The 18,755-nt window shown below is 27.7% G+C and overlaps 2 protein-coding genes across 5 annotated transcripts in view; one reads left to right on the top strand and one right to left on the bottom strand.

Moving 5' to 3' along the window:
* Positions 1–6,632: 6,632 nt before the first annotated feature.
* Positions 6,633–10,284, top strand: Vti1a (Vesicle transport through interaction with t-SNAREs 1a). Of its 2 annotated transcripts, none has more exons than XM_011053717.2 (4): positions 6,633–6,784; positions 6,913–6,971; positions 8,579–8,926; positions 9,176–10,284. In XM_011053717.2, the coding sequence occupies exons 1-4, from the start codon at positions 6,691–6,693 to the stop codon at positions 9,326–9,328; spliced, it is 654 nt and encodes a 217-aa protein (XP_011052019.1). In that variant the 5' UTR covers positions 6,633–6,690; the 3' UTR covers positions 9,329–10,284. The 2 variants fall into 2 exon arrangements, with proteins under 2 accessions (XP_011052019.1, XP_011052018.1); XM_011053716.2 differs by having other exon boundaries at positions 6,646–6,829.
* LOC105144665 (long-chain-fatty-acid--CoA ligase 1) overlaps positions 9,903–18,755 on the bottom strand; it is a 38,779-nt gene continuing 29,926 nt past the window's right edge. For all 3 annotated transcript variants that reach the window (XM_087412954.1, XM_011053715.2, XM_011053714.2), the window contains 3 exons: positions 11,724–11,945; positions 11,054–11,371; positions 9,903–10,677 (listed from right to left, as the gene is read on the bottom strand). In XM_087412954.1, coding sequence (XP_087269080.1) covers positions 10,540–10,677; positions 11,054–11,371; positions 11,724–11,945 — 678 coding nt within the window. In that variant the 3' untranslated portion in view covers positions 9,903–10,539. The remainder of the gene's footprint in view (positions 10,678–11,053; positions 11,372–11,723; positions 11,946–18,755) is intronic.

The following is an 18,755-nucleotide window of genomic DNA, read 5'->3' as shown; positions in this document are numbered from 1 at the left end:
AATTAATATCTTGTGAGTAAAAATTTTTGAGTAAAAATTTATTGAAAACCAATATTGAGTGATTATTAATATCTTGTTAATTATTGTAAAAATTGCAAAATGACTTTTCGACTCAATTTAGTTTGCTGTACCTACGAACGTTGTCAACAGAATTATCAATCACTTTGTATATTACGTCTTAATGCACTAGGAAGTAAAAACAAAAATTAATAAAGTATTCGTATTTTTTAAATAAATGAAATACAGTAAATTAAAAAATATATGTAAAGAATATATGTGTATAAAAAGTATAATTAGAGTAAATGAAATTGTTTTTTTTTTCTATAGATGTTATAATATAGAACAGTGTTTGTTACAGAATAATAGTTTTATTATTCTTTCTATCTATCCTATTTTCAAATATTCATTCAGGATTAAATTTTATTTAAGTTGGTGCAGAGAAAAATAATATACATATATATATATATATAAAACATACTATTTTCAAAGATATCTTTGTATTGCTTCACACTTATTATTTGTACACTTGTTACTAGTGAAATAACAGATATTTTAATGTAGCGCATTTGTCGTATAATTTATTAATCTCGCTTTTTTATAAAAAATATTTTATGATATTTAATTGTTACTATAATTTACCTAAATTGCACTAAATGCACTTACTTTAGCCTAAACTTTTATAACTTATCCATATGTAGTAACTGGATTTTATACCAGTCAAAATAGTAATATGATGTAAGATCCAGTAGAGGTTCGTTGTGTCAAGAAATAAAAGAATTTTATCTTATAATTATTTTAAAAAATCGCGTTCGGAATTTTGCATTTTTTAAAATACTTAATTTTGAAATAATAAATTATGCAGAAAATGATTGTTAATTAATTTAAAACATAAACGATATACGATATTTATTAATTAAGGGAAAATTATCTCCCTTTTGGATCTTACATCATTTATCTGAATTTCTTATCTCTCTGTATGTTTTGAGATGAGATTCAGCAACGAATCGTTCGAATCGTTAAGAATACGTACATGGCCTTAAATTTTATGGGATAGTAATCGACTTAGTAATTTCCGGTTTATATTTAATTTGAAGTTTTATTGTTTATATTGTGTAAAATTTATATTAAGAAATTTGATCTAATTTCACAATATTTGAGACTTATAAAATCAAAATGTTGGAAATATCTCTCATAGAGATTTTTTTAAATTTAGATTTATTTTTAGTTAAATACTTATATTTTTAGTTTCGAATAAACACGAATAAGGAATAAATTTATTCACACACATGTATTAATAAAATTATTATTATTGATAATTAATATTTAATCAATTTGATTAATATGGTGGCCCCTTCGCGACGCGTTCGTGTTTCGCGTATCATACAAAAGCGTAAAATTTTACGCTTTTAGTTGGCAGCAAAAAAGAATATTTCTCCTTGCTGTCGATCTCTGGCATATTAAGCCAGAATATTGGCCAGAAAAAAGACGAGGATCTGAACGAAGTGGGTGTTGATGTGTAACACCAATCTAATTTTTTGAAAGATATATATATATAAAGATAAATTCTGAATATTCGGGAGGGCAACTTGCTCGCAAATTGTGAGTTCTTATATTGTTGATTTAGAATACAATAACTAACAAATAACAGAGCTAATGAGAGTTAGTGCAGATAATGAAGCGCAAGTTTTGTAGGTTTTTTAATCTACAAATTCTAGTTGCACTTCATTATCCGCAATGGCTCTCATTAGCTTTGTTATTTATTAATTTTTTGTATTTTAAAAATTAAAAGTATTTTAATTATTATCATTTATTGCTCATTTATTTAATACGATCGCAATTAGGTAATCTCTCTGAATTTATCAGTATACAATAGGACATAGTTAGGCATTAGCTGCTGCATTCAGCAAAGAAAGTAGTTTTGCAATTATTTGAAAATTTGATTTAATATCATTAGTTCATTTAAATTCATGAAAACCTAAAGTAAGAACCAATCGTGTTGAAGAATTTTATAACATTTGCAAAGCTTCTTTCTCTGCTGAACACAGTCATTAACGTATTATTTTCGCGGTATTACACGTTAATGAAGTAATATAGGAAATAGAAATACGAATAGAGATAGGATACGCGAATAGATTAAAATACGGATAGGTAGGACAAGTATATGGATAGGTAGGGACTGTATAGGTAAAGACAATAAATGTAGATAAATTGAAAAATTAAATTATTATAAATAAAATGCCACTTAAATAGATTTCGCGATCGGATAATTAAATTTTGTTTTAAAAAATAAATATAATTAAAAAAATATTATATAATAAATCTAACTAATAAATTATATAATATGTAGATAAGGATAAATAGACATCATGTGTATGTACTTGATAATTGTAACGAAAACATTAAAAATTAAATAAAATTTTAAATTAATCTTAAATTTTATTTAATTGTCAACAATCCAATTGTCAAATATGATTATATATTATATATAATTTTAATTTTATGATTATATATTATATACAATTTTAAATTTCATTGAATTTTCAGCTCCCCTGAAATTAAACTTAATATCTTATAAAATTCTATATATATACAAAGTATATATACGCATTAATATTGTAATTAATTTTATCATAAATAAATGTATGTATAATAATATTACATGTAATATAAAATTTATGTGAACTATGTCCAGGTAAATGCCATTATGTTTATTTTTGTAATTACCTTTATATTAGCGAGGTATTAATAATTTCCGCAATAATTACTAATTTAAATTATACATTTATTGGAATGTTTATATATTCATATTAAATATATCTATTCCTTACAGATAGCATTTATCTGGTCGTAGTAAATCAAATTTATTGCTGCTTTATTGATGTAAATTACACGAAATCGACGAACCATATGATAACAAAAATTGTTTATTAATTTAACGAATTTGATAGATGTTTAATTAAAAAAATTTTTTTTAATTTGGATTTTATTGTAAATATGAAAAAGTCATTAATAATTTTAAGCGACTTTTAATTAAAAATTTGATATTTAAAATAATCGTCAATTTTTCGTCTATTTAATTTATTAAATAAGTCAGTAAAGATTCGAGCTTTGACTGAGGTAATATAGATTAAATATTAACTTCTTGTTTGTTTTTTACATTTATATTCTTAGCATTAAAAAATTACAAATATTAATGATTAATTTATTATGTACGAAAGTCTCTCGCGTCAAGTGGATGCTATGTTGATGCAGTGAATGCGTGATTTGTATCAATAGGAAGTCGAAATTATTTTTACAATATCATATGAAGACTATTCCTCGTCGTTTTCTGTAAAGTCCATTCGCAAAGTCTAGTTTGGTATCTTATTGGAAATTCTTGTACAGGATCGGAATTAATCCCGAGTTTTCTCTTGCATTGGAAATAATTATTTTGTCAATGAGTCAGACAATTATATGCTATATATTTTAAAATCAAATTACGAAATTAATTCAGTAGTACTTTAACATACAATTTTCGTCGCTTTTTTTGTTTTATTAAATGTTCTCCCACTAGTAATAATAATGTTAGTAATAGTACTATATCTTAATAACAATACGAAAATAATATTATATAATTAATATTATATATAATATTATATAATTAATATTATATAATTAATGTATGGATATACATATAATGATTATTTTTTTAAATCCAAATTGTTAAGTAAATAAATTTAAGCTTTATGCAAATAATTTGCTTATTTTTCGATGATTGCTCTAACAAAAAAATATGATTACGAATGTATATATTTAATTTTTTAACTGTTATTTTAAAATCATTTTTAGGTATTGGAGACATCCCGCCATTCCAGAATATTGTTAATTATTATTTATATGTATATTATATGTATATTTATATTATATTTTATTATATACTTTTCTATGATAAAATACATGCAGATATGTTATGAGATTATATTTAACAAGTTTTGATTTTTATCCATTTAAATAATTTTTTTATCAAAATACCTTATGTTCTTTTATCAATGATATCGTGATTACATGAATTTAATTAAAAATGTGTGGATACAAAAAATTCGAGATAAGTCGAATGGATACCTTTACATTAGTGAGGTATTAATAATTAAAATTTTGGGAAAATGCAGAAAAAAAAGATTGTTAAATTTTATATATAATAACAAATTTTTCAGAAAACATACTTAGTTCTTTAAAATCTCGTTATTATCATTCGATTTATCTCGAACAGTTGGTACCCGAAATACTTTTGTATTCATACATATAAAAAATTACAATAATGCATGTATTTTATTACTATTAAATATATTCCTTCGTAATCACTATTCCGTAAGGAAATCATTTTATCTTTTTATTTTTAATAAGAGATGATTTGTAGTAATGTGTGGCAGAACATATAATTTCCTCGCAAATTTTGATATTATATTAAAAATGCAATAAAAATGTAATTAAGATGCTACCAAAATTATTTCTATCATAAGTGGTCTGAAAGATTTGGAATTCACATCCTTCTGTAATAAGACCGCTGGTGTTTGACGAATTGCTTAACTTTTTTTTGCGAATGGATCTTATGAATTTGACGTGGAATCAGAATACATCAAGTTCGCTTTTCTATGAAGATTTTTTTCTTCTTTGTATCGGATACTAACGTTATCACAATGTGGAGGGACTTTGATCAAATTATCGGGATAATTATCTTAAATGCGATGAAAGTCTTGTCGTAAATGTATTAATGACTTTTTATCACGATATTAATAAGTTTTATAATATAATCACAAGTTAATAATTAATAGTAAGTACGATCTAATTGTTGTTAGTATTTTCATTCCACATTTATCAATATTTCATTAAACATTGGTTTAGAAAATTTGTGTTATCGTATGTATTTTCGACATTTTCGTATAATACCTCATTACTAAATTTTGTTAATTGTGCTCCTATAATATCATTCTTATTATATTTCGAACAACATTTTTTATTATATATTATATTGTAAATAATTATTGTATTATTAAAGGATTACAATAAAAGATAATATTAAAAAGCTATGCAATATAATTGTTAATTATTTTATTGTATTTCGTTAATCATAATGCAATATGATTTTAGCGAAATATAATAAAATAATTAAAGAAAAAAAGAGAGATATAAAATTAAAAAATAAATTTAAAACATACTTACCTGTAAAAACCGATTAAATTTATTAGTAACTCGTTTTTTTACGGGAGCATATACTTACAAAGAAAAGAGAATCGCCATTAAAAATTGGCGGGAGTGGTGGAGGGCCTCTAAGGTTGATTCATTTTTATTCATATAAATTTTCTTCACAATTTTAAATTAAATATAGTTTGCTTATACAATTAGAAGAGTTCTAACTTTATTCAAATTGCAAATTGTAAATATAATTATAAAAATAAGAATGGGGTAGAGAGCCTACAATCAGAGTGACGCCATACGGGTATCACTTGTGATTGGTCCGCCATGTTTTAGCCATTCCCTCTAGTTTTTTAAACGCATTATTTTCTAAATTTTGAATTCATGCTCAAAAATTGTGCCAAATTAAAAAATGATAATAAATAAATATTGTATATAAAACTTTTATATATATTATTTATTATAAAATTTCATTTATTTTGTATTATTGCAATATTGTATATTTAGTAATATTGCACATTACTTTATACACACAACGTTATTTATTGCACTTTATTTGCGCTATTAAATGCGCTAGTTTATTATCCATTCTCTGTTCCTACATTTTAGGAGCAAAATCCATCTGTAATATAAATGAAGTAAAAAATTCAGAAAAATATTATATATCTACATATTATTTCATAAAATATTATATATTAAATATCATAATTATCATATTATTTGATTTAGACTCACAATGATATATAATTGAAAAGATTACGACAAAAAGAGAAAGAATTAAATCCGTAACCAATGTGATGACTATACATATATTGGGTCATCTAAAAAGTATCCGCGGTTTTTTGTCACTAGATGTGTGTTGATGGTCATATATCTAGTGACAAAGTACCGCGGATACTTTTTAGATGACCCAATACTTAGCGCCAAGATACTATCGTGTCTTCAGATATTATAATTAATCTGTGTATATTTTATGTTACATTTTTATTTTAATATTTTAAATACATTATTTATAAAGAATAAATTACTTTATCTCACATACAGATGAATTTTTTGACGGCGTCCAATTTTTATATTTGCCATTTATACTCTTTAACCAATTCATTCGGCGTTTGTGTCTTTCGGAATTATTTTCATAACATATCCTTTTTTTTAATGAATTGTTACAAAAGGGTATTGTACATCCAACCATATTTCTAAAATAATTTCGAAAATAATTATTTCTAAAATAATTTTATTTTTATCAATGTACCTTTACGTATCTATGTCGTTCAATGCTGTTGCATCTAAAACTGATAGTTTGTTAGACTGAGATTGTATATCTCTTTCTCTCTCGCAGAATTTCGCTAAAATATGACGTCATCTCTCGTATGGCGCTACTCTGATTATAGGCTTTCTAGTCACTTTTTCCTTGTGATAGCCTTTAATTATATTGTGCCTGTTCACATCAGTCGGAATCGTGATCGGAATTGCCATCTGGTTTGAGTCAGTAGTCGATGGCTTATCCATGTGTCCAAGATGGCGTCGCTCGTTGACAACTACGAGCAGCAGTACGCCGTTCTGACAGCTGACATTACTGCGAAAATTGGTCGGATTAGAGTCCAGAGTGGCGGTAAGAAACGTCGTCGAGGCGACGATCAAAGAGGCGTCGCGTATTGTACGATAATCTAATTGACACGTAACCACCGCGCAAAGTCAATGTTAAAGGGCAATAATCGATATGTGTGACGTAATTTGTAGGTGAGAAAAGAGCCTTCGTCCAGGATGTGGACCGGCAAATCGAGGAGGCACAAGAGCTGGTAATTTAATTTGCATTCCCTCTCCCTTCTCTCAATTAAAGTGATGGACTGATTGTGTGATGCTAGATCTCGATTCACCAACTGTCAATCAGTTGGTCGTATAACGTAGGGTTAGAAAAATCATTTCGCGCAGTTCACAGTACTTGTGAAAAGATTGAGATACTTTACGGAATATATAAGCTGTTTTAGAGTTTAACAGATAAACTGCAGGAGTATATTTTATAAGTGGAAACAAGAAAAAATGGTCTTTAAAGTTTGGTTATGCTTTATTGCAAAATTGTAAACAAATATTGGCATTTTGATTGCTGTTACTATTTTACGATATCAGCGAAATCGTTATGTTGAATATCATGTTCAAGCCTTGATTTATGCATAGGTCAAAATGAATTATTTACAGATATTAAATATGATGTGAATATACACGATATAAACATGTTTGATCTTTCCAACATAAAATACTTTCGTGTCCTGTAAAAATCCATTGTTTTTATTTCATGTTGATTTGATATTTATTTATAACTTTGTAGTAAAGCATTTCTAGCCAAACTTCATACAATATCTTATTTGTACGCTTGTAGAATATGCTTCTATAGCTTGTCCTTTAAATCCAAAGAGATAGTGTATATAAACCTCAATATTAGATCTAATTGAATGTTGATTAATAATTCTCTGGAGCTAACTATAATCTATTGGACTGATTGAACCTATTCAATATTTCTTTCGAAAATTTTCTTTATGTTATATTAAATTTAAATTATATTTACTGAAATACATACTTAGTATACTTATTAAAATATACTTGCTATTCATTCTTTTTTATGAGTCATTTTGGTTTCTTGAAATTAATTAGTGCCTTTTAATTAACATAAATTAAATGAGTTTTATAGACTCAACATTAGTAACTATTAAAAATTTTGGCATCGGCTTCAGAAGTTTAATGGGTTAGTTTGTTTAATAGGGTAATACATTTAAGTTCAATTTCTATCAAAGTAGATTAACTTTAATCTTGGTTTAATTTACTCTACATTTTTTTTTAATTCTTAGAAGAAGATAAAAAATAAATGAAACCAAAATTAAAATAAATTTTTTTCATTGGTAGAACAAAATCATTTAAAAAGATTTTTTAGTCTAAAATCTTAAACTCTAAAAATCTTATTATTTTGGACATTTTGTATTTATTATTTATTTCTATATGTGAATATTTGATCGATTTATAGTCCATTTTTTCTTAAAATAAGGTAATTGTTTTTTTAATCGATCCACATTTTAAAACCTCTAGTTTTTTAGTTTTAGAGACGGATAAAAATTCACTTTTTATTTAATTTTAAATGGATTTAATTTACAAGATTAAATTGATTTATATTTATTTCCAAAAATATTCAAAGTAAATATTAAAAAATATTATAAAAATAAATGTATTGAGGATTTGATTTTAATTAAAGCAACCAGTTTAAGATAACATTTAGAATTTATACATTTTAACTAATAAAAGATTGACAGAATTAGGAACAATTATGCTTATGAGATATGTTTTATTTTGTTCGCCTTTATTTGGGATACTCCATTATAAAATATTTGTCTCAAATAAAAAAATTATCTATAATCAGCTGGAGCAAATGGAGTTGGAGGTTCGTGGGATGAACGGAACAGCACGCGACCGTCTACGTGGTCGCGTAGAGAGTCACAGAGCAGAATTGAAACGTTTGACGCAAGAATTTCAAATAGCAAAGAAATCAAAAGAGGATGTTACAGAAATCACAATAGAAGAGTCTTGGGACAATAATGTAACAGAAGACCAAAGGAAAAGACTATTGGATGCCTCTGAAAGAATAGAACGATCAGGGCGAACGTTACAGAATGGTTATCGTATGGCATTGGAGACCGAAGAGATCGGTTCTCAGGTGCTGAAGGAGCTTCACGAACAGCGAGAGACAATACAACGGAGCAGAGGAAGAGTAAGTTCTTTACATAGTCGTAAGAGATTAAAGCTCAGAAAAGCATAAGGCGTTTGCTTTACGTTCTCTATTGTGATTAGTCAATTTGCTTATTGCTTATGTCTTAATACTTCACGCTTTTTTGTGTGTCATTGGCTTTACTGCTCTTATTGCTTAAGTTTTCTTGTGTGCTATAACTCGTAGCTTTTACGTGAATTATATATTTAAAAAGAAAAAAAAACACAAAATCATAATGTTTTTTTGTCTTAGTTACGCGAAACAGATGCAGAGTTGGGGCGAGGGTCTCGGTTATTATCAGGAATGATCTTTCGGAGCCTTCAACAGAGAATTATTTTGGCAGGAGTAGCGTTAATGCTTATAATCGTTGCGTGCATTGTGATATACTATAGTTTTAAGAGTTAAAGAGAACAGACATTTTTTTTTCTTCGGCCAGATCCACTAAATGTGGTTTGGAAGTTGTATTTATTATCAGAGACTCTTCAAAATGTTATTTCTATCAAATTGTGAGGTAATCCTGTATTATATCGTCTATCCAACTTTCTTGTACTTGTTTGTCACATTTTGCCTTAGAAGACATCAGTCTTTGCTACACGTTTATTCTTTTATTAATCTGACAAGCATCAGACGACTGAATTATGATCTCTTATACAAAGTCACCTCAAGCAAAACTGGCAAAATGTCATCAAACAAGAACAAAAAACCCCGTTTAATTATTATATAAAGTCTTGTATAAAAAAATATTGACCCATCCCCGTAAGGTAAATTATAAAACGATTTTACGATTCTCCTCCAAGTTAACTTTGCGCATCGAAGTTAATTAATTAAAATCATATTGAAGCAGTGAATGATTATCACAAATGTATTATTTTCAAGTACTTTGGAAAGTATCGTAAAATCGATTTTGAATTTGTTATCCGAGAATCTTGATCAGCGGTTAACAGCGTTCAAGTTTCTAAAGATATTCCGAACCACAAAATATATTCAACAAGAAATGTATTTATTAAGTAATATTCAAAGTTTTCGACGTTGCGTGCGCCGATTATCGGGCACACGCATCGAAATATTACCTCTTCAGAGTAATATTTGAGGAAATATTATCTGTTCAAGTTAACAACTACGTACTAATTGTTGTAATTTTGACCTGAGCCGTAATCGAGTGAGTTCACTGCGACTCTACCAGTTAAAAATGCATTCTATAATTCGTCTCTTACATGAAAATAACAGTCACTGTGTACATTATTGAAGTATGCGTGGGTAAGGATTGAATTGTAAATACATCCATTATCGAAAATATTCAAGGACGCTTGTAATTGAGAAAAAGAGAAACTAAACGCGCCTAATAATAACTTCTTTTATTACTTGTTATGTTATCATTCACCTTAATTAGCTTAAATGGTGCTTTTTTTTCCATCTGCATCCCTAATGTACCCGTGAAAATGATAATATAATAAAAGTATCTCGAGGATTAACGCGCGAATATTCGATGACAATAGTGACTTTGGTGAGAGAACAGCGGCGAGGAAAGGCGCTTTGCTTCCATTTCTACCATCGAACGTCTTTCTTTTGCGTTCAGTGCTGGTGCAGACAAGCGATAGCACAATCGCTCAGTCTGGTCAGTCCAATTGTTGATAGAGATCCTCTATCTGTGGTTTAAAGTACGCTTTCAATTGAGGCCGTTTCGATTTCAACGTTGGTGTTAAAAGCCCATTTTGTACCGAGAACGGATCTGGATGGAGATAAATATCCTTTACCTGCGAAGCAAATAATCAGGATTTTCAAATTATCAGACTTTCAGGTTTTACTTAAGATTTTTGTGTCTTCATCTACCACAAAACTCAACTACAATTAATCTTGGCCATAAGTATAAAATACTCTCAATTTCTTGTATGGTTTTGGCAATAATAAAAATCAAAAGAAAATTAATAAAATATTTAAATTGTTATAAAAATATTACTTTTCGATAAAACAATTTTTAAATTTATTTTTCGCTAGATGTAAGACACTTACGTCAATTTGTGGAAGTGCTTTATATTTATAGCCAAGGATATAGATCAAACGGAATTTGACGTCTGAATTTTTTGAATAAAAGAAAAAAGATAGAAAAAGAAATAAGGAACGATAATATACTTGTTCAAAGGATTTCAGACCAACTTCTTTTCCCCACGCTAACATGTCATCGAGGATTAATTTTTTTACTTCTGGATTGACGCATAGAACGCTCAGTGTACCAGGTATGCCATTCTCCACCGCCCAACATTTAATTACATCTACGTCTGGTACTACTATTGCTATGATACAAGATTTCAATGATTCTCCGTGGACGAATACTTGTTGTACATATTGGCTGCGTATGTAAATGTTTTCGATCTTTTCCGGCACGATATATTCTCCTTGCGATAGCTTAAAGATATGCTTCTTTCGATCGATTATCTTTAACGTTCCATTCTGAAAGCAATTAAATAAATATAAAAAATATTATTTATTTTAACTTATATTTTAACTTATAAGCTTAATTATCTTTTATAATTTATCTATTATCTATTATTCATTTATTAATTTTTCCACTATATCTTAATTATCTCAATTATTATTAAAAAAAAACCAATTTCAGCTATCTCTGATTTCGTTTCTAAAATATACAGGATGTATCTGAAATAACGCTCACTAATCATAAAGTACTATTTAATATAATAAAAAACTAAGTCGAATAGTCTCTATCATTTTGCATGTATATTATTAATAAAGATTTAAAGATATATTGCTAACGATAGCTACGGAATGGAATAAATGTAATTACAGGCTGCCACATGCCGATATCTCCTGTGTGATGCCATCCCTGTTCATCGATAACCTCGGCAGTTTTTTCCGGATCCTTGTAATATCCCATAAAGACGTTAGCACCCTTGACGCACACCTCACCCTGGTTGTTCGTCGCGAAGTACTCCATCTCCGGAACATCAACGAGCTTGACGCAACAGCAAGCCACTGGTGGTCCCACGTGTTCCGGTACATGATCGCCCTGCATTCAGATACAAACCAGAAATTAGAAATCCGAAAGACAAATTAACAAAAAAGAGATTATTCCTATTTTCAACAGAAAATATATCTGTTAGCTAAACATGAATATGTTTAATAGTAATTAATCTGCGATATTATCATTCCTTACTATAGAAATTTATAATACTGCAAAGTAGTATTTAACATATTTATTTTAAATATTTTACTTTAAGTGTTATTTTCTTTCTATTATTCAATGCTTTCAATATTGAAAATAAGTAATTTATTACTACCTCTCAGTATAAAATTGACCAATATTAAGTATTGAATTTTTGCAGAAAAAGGGAGGGAATTATGAAATATCACTTTTATTTTATTGAAATAATTCGATAAATATTCATGTGATATAACTATTTGGTACAAGTTTGTTAATCAAAGAGTGATACCAATTATGCTACAATTAGATAAAAGTTCTTTGGATATAACGAATATAATTTACGTAATTATAATTTAAATAATTGAAAAAAGTTAAAAAGATTACTACTAGTATATACATATACTATATGTATAACTTTACACGTCATATAAATATATATACATATTTCACTATAAATATTTAGTTCAATTATATCATTTGAAAGTCAAATTCATTTATATGCATATTTTAAGACCTCCAAGCTAGACTGAAGTTAAATCAATATCAATATATATATTTGAAATTGCGTAAAGAATACTTATAAAATTCTAATACCTGCACAAGATTAGAAAATTAGAATGCAACAATAACGCAATAAATACTAATGATCAGTGCAAAGTAGACTGTCAAGAAATAATTTTTTGATTGCTTCTAAAATGCGTCAACTATATTATGATATCATGATATTTTATAACCCCGCACTTATTCTATAATCGCTTTCTTTCCCCTAAGGGCTCTTACTTAGTAACAACTGACAATAATTATTATAATATATAAATTGTGGTAACATATAATTTCCTACTCAATAATATAATTGTAATACACGTATATGTAATATTGAGTTATATTATTGAGGAAAATTATAACTAACTGTTATGTTACTGTCTATTTAGTGTCTGCTGAGTATAATACATATATAAAATCTTCAGATATAATTATAATGGATCGATGGATGGTTTTGAATACAATAATTTAATATAGCTAATGCTCTTGTGATGCCGATGGCACACCACGTGCCCCTGGCACATGGCTCCAAAGCTTTGATTCGATGAGCTGACAGAAATATCTAGACGGCTTTTACCGGCTATATATTTATGTCGATACTTGCGCCAAGAATAGAGAGAGCACGCGCATCACTTGATTATTAGTCAGCATTCAATAAAAACATCATTTTAATTCCACCAGTCTGTCAGCGGTAAACTTCCGTCGTGTGTGTGTGTGTGTGTGTGTGTGTGTGTGAGAGAGAGAGAGAGACGAGTACTTTTTTAAATTTCAACTATCGATGAGCCAAGAATTCCGTTAGCTTTAATTAACAAAAAGGTAAATCGAGGCGAAATAAATCATTTAATTTTAAAAAAAACATTGATTTGCGGAATATATCGAAAATTATGTTGCGTAAGAGATGCGAATAATTTTGTTGCGTAATTTATTGCAGATTATTAAGAATCTGCGCATTTTCACGTTCTCAGAAGCATAATAAAGAACAAAGCGGTACTATTATAATTACCGGAGATTTACGCTTGGGTGATTAGGGTGGTTATGGAACAGCGTTTCTCAAACTGCGCGATATACTTCGCAAGTTTCCGTGGGTTTGCAATAAAAACAAAAACCACAATGTCATATATATCTGTTGGGCGAACACAATTTTTTCACATGGCTATAATGTCGATTGGTAACATGATGTATAAATGATAACTGTTACAGAAATTTAATATTGCAAGGTGATTAATTATTTATTTTGAATATTAAAAACATTACTGTAACAATAATCTTGCGCTGACATAATTCTTGTATGTTATATTTTACTTACAAAGAGAAAAAATGCTGTTGATTCAATTAAAATCTATATTATGAGCTGTCACTAACATGTGACAAGTGATTAATTCATGTATATTTTTATTTATGTATATAAAGGCCTTGATTATAGAAATAATAATTTATACTTTTATGTCAATAAAAATATATAAAATTAATCACTTATGTTAGTGATAGCCCGTAACATAGACTTTAATTGAATCAACAGTATTTTTTTCTCAGTGTACAAGATTAAATTTATTTTCTTGCGTTATATTTTCTGATTTATATTATCTAAGGACATTATTCGAACTAATCAATGTTTGACTACAATTATCTGACATTATTCAAGTAATTCAACGATTGACTGCAATTAACTATTGTCATGTGATAATTTTTTCCAAGTTACATTATAACTGTGAACAGGATGATAATCGTTTTTATATTACCAGCATTTGTTAGAAATTTATATTATGTTTTATTTTTATCGTTTGTAATATTATTTTTAATATTGATAATGATCTGATCGCGATCGAAACGTTTGTTTGTTTATTGCTAGAACATTGTATTAAATCAACTAAAGGATTGTTTTTTTTTTACTTATGTTCAAACTTCTATACTAACGATGTTTAATTTTATAAAATAATTTTTGGCTCGTAGCCTTTTTTCTTTATTGTTTATTAAAAACATTCTTATAATCAATACTCAAAATAAGTAATTTATTATCTTTCATTATTAAATTAGCCAATATTAAATTGAATTTTTGTAAAAGAAGATTCTGCAAGATACATTTTGAAATCAAAGCATTCGGACATTGCCGAAATTATCTAATTTCAAACTATCGCAATTGAATTATATACATTCAATGATAACATAACAGCTAAGACTATATTTAAAAATTATGAATTGTTTATTGACGAATCCAATAACAGCGTAAATTGACATAATGCAGGATAAATATTCGGGGGAGAAGCACATGTATACGCGTGAGGAATTTGTGGAATTTTAACGGAGATTTATGCACATTATGTTTGTTTCTGCATAGTGCTGATTTTGTCGCAGTGCCAAACGGTGTTCGATAAAATGCGGCTCCTATGTTTCTTACGATATTCGATACGTTTCTCGTTTGTGAATACTTTAGTAGAATCAATAAGAATTCTTCATACTCTAAAACGATGAATTCTTAATTCTCTCTCTCTCTCTCTCTCTCTCTCTATATATATATAGAGAGAGAGAGAGAGAGATGTATATCATCTGGCTTGTTGTGCGTTATTTATTAGCAATAGTAGTACTTTGATATGCAAATAAAAAAAGCAAATAATGTCTTTATCTATAGCAGCTATTGCATTATATAAGGAAGAAATAATTTCGAAGTTTATACATAGTTTGTACGATCTATAGGAGGTGCAAATGTTTTATTGTGTAATTTCTTACAGGTTGTTAAGAACTTTGGGAAAAAAGTCTAGTAATATAGTTATCGGTTTATTGCTGCAATATTTAGTAAGTACTATCAAACCTAATTAATAATAGTAATCAACTGTTTGATAACTATAAAATATAGAAAAGTAAAAGCGTTTAGTTGGTTTAGCTAAATAACTATTAGCAAACATAATAATAGTAACTTGAAAGTAAAATTAGCGTTTAATTGATTCAATTAATTTTTTATTTTAAAACTGAACGTTTGATTCAAATTATTTCATCAAAGCGTTTAGCAACTATCATTTGGGATTGATTATTACCAAACATTTATTTTCAATGTAATTATACCAGATGTCTCAAATTCGCGATTTTAAAATACTATAATAAAATAATTCTAGAAAAATTGAATAAAAAAATTTCGTAAATTTTTATTTTAAGCAGTAATTTTTGAGATAATAAGAATTTAAATATGTCAATTACAGACTATGTTTAAGTGTCTATAAGTTTAATGTCGCCATGTGATAGTATTAGTGAGCGCTGATGAGCGCATAATTCAAAGCATTCATTAATTCTCAGGTGATTATCTAAAATCTAAATCTACGTAGTTTGTATATATAATTAGCCATATTTGAATCCTTATTCTCAAAAACTATCTTATATCTCAGAAACTATTGTTTAAAATAAAAATTTATAAATAACTTTTTTTACTTAATTTTTTGAACATTTTCTTGTTATAGTATTTCGAGTTGCGAATTTTAGGACGTTTTGTATATAAAATATTAAAAGGCGATTAAGGCTTTGCTATTTATAGAATATGTGACACCGTACTACATTGCGAGTAAGCATGTTTTGAAATCCCAGTTCTCTGTCACGAAGATAATGCATAATTGATGAACATAGCGATGAACAATATCAATTCCTTTCTTCAAAGTCCTTTGACAAATATTTTTTTCACGAATACAATATATATATATTAGAACGCGTTACATCCAATTTTTGATTACACAAGTAATTATAGGTACGCGCGAAGTACTCCATGTAATACTCATAAAATATATTTCTGCGACGAAATCTTACAAAACTCACCTTGGACCTTTATTAAAAACGTAAATTTTACAATTTTATAAAGGTCAAGCATTAATAATAAAAGCTACAAAATGACAAAGTTCACTTTAGGACAATTACGATTTTTGCGATTTCATGTAAATCAAATACATAATATATCTTTGTCAAAGATAATCGATATGCCGTGAATGTTGTATTTCATGGTGAGATCACTCCATCAGATATTTGTTAAAAACATAAATCTTGCAATTTGACATGTACTCAGAGAAAGACATGGTAATGCCAACTATATAGGTAGCAACTTTACAAGTTTTATATGTAGAATTAATGTACATATATGTATATACATAGTTCAATAAGTTATTTTATAGTTATGAAAAATACAATTAAATTAAAAGACTCTTAAAGACTAACAAAAATATTAAGAAAATAGGAGGGCAATTTTAAATACTCGATATATGTAATAATCGTTTAAAGATGTTACATTGTATGTATTAGAATCACATGTATGTAAAATAACGTAATCTTATTGAAATTGGATTTTTTCATAGCAATTTCTAACGATGTCACATCTTTAAATGATTATTACACATATCGAGTATTTAAAATTGATTCTAATTTTGCTTCTATTTTCTTAATATTTTTATAGTTATGATTATAATCAATGATATCAAACACGTAAATATTTCTGTCAAGGACAATCGATATGTCACAACGTGTCTCGCAATAAAAGACCACCTTATTGAATACATATCCCTACTGAAAAAAAAACGTTATAAAGTTACATGACGAAATCATGTAATTAAGACAAGTAAATCACATAACGGATTGTTCCAAATCAGTATATGATTTTTTACAATCACGTAATTTGAAAAATCATATATTTGAAATAATTTCATCCATCATGTGATTTTATAGTTATCGAATTTTAAAGGATTAAATGATAAAAATAAAAGAAAAAAACATATTATCGTGTAACTTTTCAAATTATATAATTTAAAAAAATCATGTATTGATTTGAAACAATCCGTTACGAGATTTATTTGTCTTAATTACATGATTTCGTTATGTAACTTTGTGACGTGATTTTTTTCAGTATAGGAATTAAAATTGCGATTCTTGTATTTTAGTGTTAAACAAGTATTACGATAAAATCGTAGCTGCGATAAAATCATATAATGACAAAATTTTAAGTACGTTTTAAAGTCAGAAATATCTAGTGAAATTAGATACGGCATACAAACATTTGTATAAAAGTTTTAAGAACGTAAAACTTAAAGCTTGCTCGAGCTTGACGGTTTCATAAAAAATGTATTCGCGAAGCATATCTACTAACCGTCGTTTGTATAACCATCAGTCTTGTGTCTTTTATACGCGATCGAAAGGTCTTTACAAAGGTATCTACATTTACGTATTATCTTTAAACATTGCCGCGTACGTCTATAAGAACGTTAACGATCTTATAGATGTACGTCAATCACCAAATGTCCCTTGCTCCACTTTTCCTCCGAAGCATGCAAAGAAAACTTACAATTATATCTCAATTGAGAAGGTTTCTTTCATATTCAGAAAAATATAAAACAAAATTTTTTCAGAATTTTTTCAAAATTTAATACCGTACTTTCTTATTGATAAAAATAAGAAAATGCAGTACTAAAAAGTTGATAAAAAATTCTGAAAAAATTTTTAGAGTTCTATGAGAAGAAAATAAACAATCTTTGTCTCTCGCAATTTTTCTATAAAGTTGATAGTATTTGAGTAAAAAATTATTGAAGATCAATTTTCGACAATTTTTAGTAATTAATATCTTGTTAACTATTGCGAAAATTGCAAAATGGTAGAGGACTTTTCGACTCAGTTTAGTGCGCTCTATCTGCCCCAAATTTTTGGCAATTATTTTGGGACATCCTGTATAAATCCATATTCATCACATTTACAAGCTATATATATATATATGGATACAAAACATATTTATTCGCCTATAAATCCATATTTATCACAAACGAGTTTCTTTTGTTCATTATTTTCCGAAAAATCGACGATTGAATAGTGTATTATTAAGCGATATAGTGTATGTGTTAATGAATCAGTTTTAAAACAGTATTAGACACGTATCTGATATTATGAGGTGCTTTCCATTTGATACAAGTTGACACAAGCGTCATTCTATCTTCCTTGACATTCAGAGAATGACAAAGATAGAACAACACCTGTGTCAATCTGTGTCATCAAATGGAAAGACGTGTCATCATCCTTCATAACGTGACCCTTGCGTGCCTATTTTGTTTATTTCCAAGAATCAGATGTTATCCGGCTGTTAGTTCTGCTTCTTTAAAACTACAATTTTTCAGAATTTTT

This window comes from Acromyrmex echinatior, chromosome 14 (genome assembly GCF_024713525.1).
Source record: "Acromyrmex echinatior isolate Ae372 chromosome 14, ASM2471352v2, whole genome shotgun sequence".
Classification (NCBI taxonomy): Eukaryota; Metazoa; Arthropoda; class Insecta; order Hymenoptera; family Formicidae; genus Acromyrmex; species Acromyrmex echinatior.
The sequence above is the reverse complement of the archived record's forward strand: the minus strand, read 5'-3'. Positions and strand labels throughout refer to the sequence as shown.